At 36.6% G+C, this 8,464-nt stretch overlaps 1 protein-coding gene across 5 annotated transcripts in view; it reads left to right on the top strand.

Moving 5' to 3' along the window:
• Positions 1-4,743: 4,743 nt before the first annotated feature.
• Positions 4,744-8,464, top strand: part of LOC103388656 (DEP domain-containing protein 1B) — a 21,593-nt gene continuing 17,872 nt past the window's right edge. For 4 of the 5 annotated variants that reach the window (XR_003051555.1, XR_522530.3, XR_003051556.1 and 1 more), the window contains exons 1-3: positions 4,746-4,963; positions 7,521-7,786; positions 7,878-8,022. Coding sequence is in view for 1 of the 5 variants with exons in the window: in XM_008323740.3 (XP_008321962.1) it covers positions 4,916-4,963; positions 7,521-7,786; positions 7,878-8,022 (459 nt within the window). In the remaining 4 variants the exon portion in view is untranslated. Of the gene's footprint in view, positions 4,964-7,520; positions 7,787-7,877; positions 8,023-8,464 lie in introns of all 5 variants that reach the window. The other variant, XR_003051557.1, reaches the window with a different exon arrangement.

The raw sequence follows: 8,464 nt of genomic DNA, 5'->3' as shown, positions 1-8,464 counted from the left end.
GGTTAAGTGTTTTTCACATAGACAGTGTGAGGAGAAACTTGATTCAAACAGGGCCTTTGGAGTGGAAGTTGTAATCCCTATCCACCAAGCTTGGTCCTTCAACTAGTCCAGTGTTACATTTTTTGTGTATGAAATAGTGAACACTGATTAGGACATGACTTGTAGTAACAGAAGTGAAAAAAACAAGAGAAGTCTGTGTCTCTGCCTATAGCCGACTCCCTTCTACAGCTACAGCCATCTGGAGGTCATGTTTACATTGTACGCTATAGCATTACATGGGGCCATTATGCACAATTTGTTAAAAAGAGAGGTTTTTGTATTTCTAGCTAAGGATTCACATCCCTTCTTTACATACATTTTGTACAACAACATCCTTGAAAAACATCCCACAGCAGCAGATGTGTCAGACCTGTTGTCACGGCAACACTGCTACAGTGCTGCCAGAGTTTGGTCTTGCCAAGTTAGAAACTAAACCAATGCAAGGTAGTGATTTAACACCCATGAATTAAATAAATAATTATAATAAATTAGTACTATATTGAACCCATATTTGGGAAATTGTTGTGTTAGCAGCAGATATCCTGTTAACAGGCTGCCCCTGGCAAGCAGCAAGCATGTGGTTCCTCTGGGATTCCAACCCAGGACTCTCTGCTGGGTTCAAACCCAGGACTCTCTGCTCTCTGCTTCCGAGGCAGGCGTGCTAACCGCTACACTATGGAACCGACCACACTGGCTTTGTAATCCAGTGTGGATTTCCAAATCTATCCTTGTTACACACATAGAGGCCACGACGGACAGATGTGTTATGGTCTTCTCTTCCAGGCTTGATTATGTTTATAAATTATACCTCTCCTATCAGCTGTCATCACTGTGATGTAGAGGTGTATGTCACCAGCATAGATAATAATATCTCAAAATAGAAGCTAGGATAAGTATGTAAATATTCAACTCCACAGCTGATTCATCTTCACTACAGTTTTTAATCTTAATTTAATCATGATTCATGAAAATTGCAAACTAACTCTTGCAACAAAACCCACAAAACTGAACAGTGAATAGATCAATGACCTCTGTGAAAGAGAAAATATGTGGAGTGAAAACTAGTCACATGCATTCAACACAATTTGGGATCTGCCAAAGCCAGGGTGTAGAGCTGTATGTACACAATAGAGACAGAGAGACAAAATTAGACAAAATTAGTTCTCTGTATCTGGGATTATACATTACTTTTTTAAAAGTATTCACTTCTTGTTACAGTACATCATCATCATCATCTATCTTCTGACATGCTGTTTGTCATGTTTTCCAACACGACAGCTCACAAGAGCACAGTGTGCCAAAAAGAAATCAAATGTCAGCATATAACTGGTTTATTTGCCCAATGCCACTAATGGTACTCATTATACTTGAAATAGGTGTGAGGTAACAGAGGGCTGGATCATTTGGAATTTATATATACGCATATATATATATATATATATATATATATATAAATTATTTATTTATTTATTTTTAATTCTATAAATCTTGGTTATGTGTTTACTTGGATTCAGATTTGGTCCTGACCCAGAGATAGCTAAACACTGCTTTAGCAGCCAATAATATTCTTACAAATCTTATGTGACCAAGTCCAAGTCCAACAGAAATATGTGATGTGAGGTTTTCTTAGCCAGATGCCAATTTTACCATTTTAGAACGTTTGATTTCTAAATGACATTTAATAACTTCCTGGGAAATTCTTAGATAAGAAGATTATTCATTTTCCCACATTAGCATAGAAAATATGATACTTAAAATATACTGTGTAATCCTTCCAAACAGTAGAGTTGATGATGTAGACATATGCTTCTCACTGATATTGATGGTTTTCTTTTGTTTGTGTCATTTTATGCTATTGCTAATTGACAACACCACGTGACAGCTTTGAAGTAGTATTTTTTATACTTTTTTATTTGTATTTTAGTTCACATTTGGTGTGAAAATAGACACAAGGCAACTCTAATCTAAAAGATAAAGCTTCTAGTCAAAGAATGTCTTTTTTTGTGTTGGAGTATAAGATAATAGAATGTGCTTTTATCTTACATGCAGTAATCAATATGATCAATAGTCCCAGTGTTCTCATTACCTAATGGTCATGAATATTGTAGTGCGCTTTTGGAGACTTTTTCTTCAGTGCCTTTGCAAATATAATGAGTAGCCTCAGAGCTCCCATTGACTCCTGAATGTTGCCTTGGTCCCTCGTCTCATTAGTTGTCAGGATCTTGTTAGTAGAGGGTTCCTCACATAGAAGTCAAGGACAACAGGTGAGGAAAAGAACGGACAAAGGTCTATCATAGAAGTTGAGATGAAAAAGATGCTGATGTCAGATTACAAAATACTTTTAACTTTATAAAAGCTTCTAACTTAGGGGCAGTGGTGCCTTAGTGGTTAAGGAAGGCTTCAGGTTTGAATCCACCAGCTGCCAAGGTACCACTGAGGTGCTCTGAGCATGTCACCGTCCCCACACACTGCTCCCTGGGCACTTAAAGCTGCCCACTGTTCAATTTGGTGATGAGTTAAAAGCAGAGGTCGCCTTTTATTGTGTGCAGCGGTGTGCTGTGTCACAATGACAAGTAGTTCACTTTCTCCTTCTTCTTAAGGGAAGATCTGGCCTTAATGAGATTATTGCTGTTTGACTCATTGATTGATGCCAGTAAGGAAAAACAAAAACATTTGAACAACACAGAAATGGATGCTGAAAATATCAATATAAGTGCTGCATAAGAGCAGTTTGCTATTTGTTGCAATGTCAATTCTTTAAAAGCAGTGGTTCCAAACAATATATCCTTATAATTATTATGTTTTTTTTTCTCTTTAACTTTTAGCTTGTGCTTTACAAGCATCTGATAAAAAAAACATTTTAAAAAAGACAAAAATAAGTATTGTAAGGAACTTTTTACGTTGCATAATCACTGAAATAAATGAAGTAAGTAACCCCAGGACACTTTCTGGATACCTGCAGCTGGAACTTTTGTATCACTACTTTTTTGCTACTTATAGTTTATCAGTCTCACCCAGACATAATTCAAACTCACAAACCTCTAGGTTTAAACCTGAGTCTTTGGGGGGGGGGGTTACCTTCACTTCTGCATAACAATAACAATACACAGATAATACAGTAACTCGAGTGACATAACCTGAATGATAATGGACCCGACATTTTCTGTGTTCTTTTGTAATACCGCTGAGATTGCCTGGTAGTAACAGATCATCATTGTGGCATTTCTCATAAATTTAAATAGAGCACTTTCACATTCAGCGATCACTTTTAGGTGCCACTCAGCTTTCCCACTGCAATCTGAATGGTGGGTGTATAAGCAGCTCTATTCTGACCCAGGTGATCAGACATCTGTCTTCGCCTCATTGCTTCAGCCCACAGAGAGGAAGGAACTGAGCTCTTTTGTCCGAGACGACATCATACTTAATGTTAGATGGCAAATCCCTGGGTACTATTTTTAGAGAAACTACAAAGGCCTGCGGGCAAAGAAGGCTGTGGTGCATTTTAAATCGTCTGTCATCACTACAAGGCCACAGTTTTTCTCTTAGTTAAAAAAATGTTGTATCTCATTGGGAGGTCAGTGCCTTGCATTGAGAGATGCAATGTATCAGGATTTGTTAGCTCTGCAACTTCCCTGCCTTTCTCTGAGAAAACAAAATGAGCAGAATTCCTTTATGGTCCAGTGCTACAAATGGTAATAGTTTATTGAGATTTTAACCTTTTTGAGTTGCCTGTGTTCTAATGTGACTTCTTAGTCACCTAGCAACTGCTGCAAAAATGCCACACAATGAGTTGTGGCTGAAAGTACCGCTGTGAGAGTCATCTTCAAGTGTTTAACGACTCAGTCGTTGGACTTCGAAAGTTTCTTGGCACCTCTTCTGTGCCCTGTTGCTTTGGGATACATGTCGTGAGGCTAAATTAACATTTCTTTTTATGATTTCAGTTGCCACGTATGAGGCATTTGTGCAAAATCAATTCAGATTACATTCGGGAATCTAAAGAGCAAATAATTTGGGACCTGTATTAATGGAAATGTTGTAGTTGTTACTAAAAACTGAAGAATCTTCTCGAATGAGAGATAAAATGTCTTCAAAAAACCAAGACATTTCATTGGAAATAATGTACACGGTAATTGTCTTTGTTTACTCACAAATACCCAAGTCCTAATTAAAAAATATAATATAATGATATATAACAGTTATAAATAAAACATATTTCCTATTGTGAACTGTGTTTGCCTTTATTACAAGACCTAATGCAATTTTCTGAATCAATGTGTATTGATTTTGATCTTTTCAATGGCTACTGAAAGAAGTTTAATAATTCATTTTCATTAAAGATAAAAAGAAAAACACATTACAGCAAAGCAACTTTGTGTATTTGAAAATAACATGATTGTGTGAAGCGGGCATAAAGTTGAAATGGGCAGCCAATGTAAGTTATACAAGGCTGATGTTTGCGTTATTCACATGACACAAGTGGATTTAAAAAAATATTTCAGACAGTACATATTAGTTATATATTTTTTCATATTATACTATTAAATTACATTTTTATAACCCCTTTTCATAGCCTCTTCCTGTCTTTATTTTATTTAGCAACTTAAAATAGGAGGTGAACTTAATTTAGTTAATAACCGTAAAACGTTGGGTGTTTTGAACCTTGTGCTCCGCCCAATGATCACGTGATCAGCGGTCCAATCACGTCGATTAACCCTTGTGACGTGACATATTCAAATTTTCGCAGCAACGTTTTTGTTTGTATTGGAATCTCCGCAGCTTTCATTAGCGATTTCAACTGCCTAGAAAGTTAATCAAAGTTTCATAGTTCAATGTTTTGACGGCGGTTTAACTGTTTATTTATTATTGTGTTATTTCAATGGAAGGCACCGTCATTGGACCTGGGCCTTATCGGGCTACGAAGTTGGTGAGTTGTTTTTTTTGTAGCACTGACCTAGCATGGCTGTGACATTTAAAGAGTTCGCAGTTAAAGCTTTCGCTCTGTATATGTTTTTATTTTCTATACTTGTCGCGGCCTATTTGCTTACATCCAACCTAAATATTTACCAACCCCAGCTTAAGTTAAACGTTAACACACCATTTAGACTGTTTTGTGTGGCACAAATGTGAACTGTTTGTGGTTAAACTGTAATGAAGTTAATTAGCTAACGGTTACATGTGGACAAAATTTGGAATCCCTACGTAGCAACAACATAGGAAAATAGAACATGAAAAGTTATATTCGTGTAGACCTTTACACTACATACTTTGTAGTGTTTTGGTTATTTGTATTATTTTGTACTTTTTCCTATTGGTTCTGTTCGGTTGCTTCTGTACAATTGCAAGATTCTCAATTGTGGGACCATTAAAGCAGTATTTGTATGTGTTGGGACCCAAAAGTAGTTAGTAGGGCTTGACATGATTTCAATGGGTCAGTACTGTTATTATCAGGATTGTCTGATAATTTGTAAGTAAAAAATCGTAATTGAAAAATGCAGCTAATTACCAACTTTAGTCATGTGTGGAGAGCGTTGTAAGGTCATTTTAGTTTAAAATGCATGCTTTTTATTTACGGGGATAATGAACAAATAAATATATATTAATAAAAGCTTTACTTTTTTGCTTTTTTTCTGTTTTTACACCACTATTAAAATATAAAATCCAGGAATGCATATTTTAATGCCAATTTTTTTTCTGCTTAAACAATCTCTGTTAAAATACAGAGGCCCTGTATTATTTTGACATGTGACCACAACATTCCTTTTTAGTGTGACACCATCAGTCCCATTTTGAAGTGTATTCATAGTCTATATTCAAAGAATTAGAGCCAGCAGTGGAAGCCAGTTTCAGTTGTATAGTATGTGAAGGTAAATGCAACCACATGCGGCCATGTCTTGTGGATAGTAGAGCTCTCAGTTACACACTATTTAAGACTGCGTATGAAAATGTTTTTTCTATATTGGTTTAAATCAGATAATAAATGTCTCAGGCACAACCGTGAAGTTGGCATTGTAGTTTGTCTTGATCTGTAGGTGCATCAAAGCTTTAAACAAACATTGCCCTGGTAGTTATTTTAATATTATTTTGAAGCTAGTCCCTGACCACATGCTGTGCAAAGTTTCCTCTAGGCATTCTTTTACCCACAGAGGTTGTATGAATAATATAAGAAAGGGCTTTATTCTGGCTAGCATTCTTATATGTTGTGACAGGTTTAGCCGTGGAGCACAATCCAAGAACCCTTTTAACTCTAGGAATTTTGACATCAGGTAAAGCACAGCCATAGACAATTACATAAATGATAGGTGATGGCAAGAATCCTTTCATCTGATTTGTTTTCAAACTGTGTGGAGAATCACAGCTACAAAGGATGTGCATTGATGAGGTTCAAATTTTCGCTCATTGCTCATGACAAAAACTAGAGCTATCACTGGTGGTTTGGTGTTTTCGGTGTTGGTGCGAACAGGCGTGACAGTGATTTTACTAATCAGATGGAGTTGTTAGTTATTATGCATCTCAGCAGTGTTCACTATTGCTTAAATAATAAATGTATTTGTGCCCTGTGATTTTACATGAATTGTGACAATTTTTAAAATTAAAATGTGTCCACTCCAAAAAGAAGTCACACATATGTTAAATGTGTTTATTTGTGCGATCATTAATATGACTCTATCATGTTTATATATTGAACTATTAATTGTAAAAGGGAAAAAAAACTATTAATTTTTTACCTAAAACATAGGTTTGTTATCATCAGTACAATAATGGTTTCTACATTTTTGTTGCTGTAGATTTGCTGTTGATATAATGAAACATGTACTTTGTCAGGATGGAACAAGTTTGCGCAGTATCTTTTAAAGATAAACTATTCACTGCATCAATTACTCTTGGCAAGCACGATAAAGCCGTTACTGCAGTATGTTGTTGTTGTTTTACAAATTAAGTTTACAGGAAGGTGGCTGAACTCCCAGGGTAGCAATACACAGGGTAGCAATTGTTGTTGTTTTGTTGGTTTTAAGCAGATTAATAACAAAGTAGCTGAGGATTAATCATTATTTTGAGATTAATTTTAGGAGTATTACATAAAAATAAACAACAATATGTCGATGATGTTTCACATCAAATTAACTGTGATAGTGTATAGGTGAGTATATTAGTATAGTTTGGCAAATGTGTCAGTGTGGCTGGTTTGACACAAGCCAGAGGTCTGACCTAAAGTGGAAGCCCTTTGCAAACACATGCTTGGCGGTGAGATGGTATTTTAAGCTGTGTTCACAAATGACAACATGATTATGGACTGTTCCACCTTTGTATTTTTTATACAGAAACTCCCAGAATCCTGTCATCTGGCTTAGGTCAAAATTAGACTTTGTTATAGCATTATAAATGTATGGTTTTCATTCAACTTTTGTGGAGACTGTTTATGTACTTGATTTGTTTCTTACGTCTCTAGTGACAATTTACTTTTGTTTATCACTGTGGTGCAGTGGAATGAAACCATCAAACTCTTCCGTGGGGGCATGCCACTCAGAAGACACTGGGCACACTTCCGCTACTACGATTACAGTTTCACCGGGTCAGAAGCTGTGGATTTCTTGCATGACTTACTAAGGCGGAACTACAACTTTGGACCTGACGTGACTCGCTACCAAACTCTGCAGCTCCTGAAGAAGTTTTTCAAGGCCCATGTCATTGAGGATATCAAAGGGCGGCACGGAACAGAAGATTTTGAAGATAACGGTCATCTTTACAGGTGCTTTGATATTAAAAGTACCTCAAGACATCGTTGCTCTCCCCTCAATGTCTTTTTTCACATCGGGGATGCTCATTTCTTTTCTCTGCAGGTTTCCTTCACAGTCTCCTCTAAAGTCTTTTCCAACACGGCCTCTGTGGAGAGACAGCAGTGACGTGCCCAGACTTATCCGCTGGGATGACTACGAAGAACTGCCGCAGCAGGAAAATGTTGCACCCCTCAAGCCTGCTGTGATGGTGAGAACAACATTAAGATGTTGCTGCTCTTTCTGGGTCTGCATTTGTTCAGGCTGTGGTGTATTCCCCACGGTAATAAATCATTGAGGAATCGTTGCGTTAACACATTAAGTTAATGTTCTTGGATGTTTAAGAAAAGATTTGTTTTTTTTTTTTGCAGTAACTTGTCTGTATTGTTTTTCACCTGAGGAATGGCTACAGGGTAAACATAACTAACCAACTCAAAAATTCATTGAAGATCAAAAGTTCCCAAACTGTTTTTTTCTATAGAAGTTCTCCTTGGCAGATAAAACAATGTATCAGCTCCACCCCTTGGTTTTACATCTCTGTAAAGGAGGAGAGAGTGTGAGAGCGAATGGAAAAGAGCCAGGAGGATGAGAAATAATTGTGCAACCTGCATATATATGCATGCATATATATATATATATATATATATATATAT

The sequence above is a fragment of the Cynoglossus semilaevis genome, chromosome 13 (assembly GCF_000523025.1).
Source record: "Cynoglossus semilaevis isolate Cse_v1.0 chromosome 13, Cse_v1.0, whole genome shotgun sequence".
Lineage (NCBI taxonomy): Eukaryota > Metazoa > Chordata > Actinopteri > Pleuronectiformes > Cynoglossidae > Cynoglossus > Cynoglossus semilaevis.
This window is presented reverse-complemented; position numbering and strand designations above follow the sequence as displayed.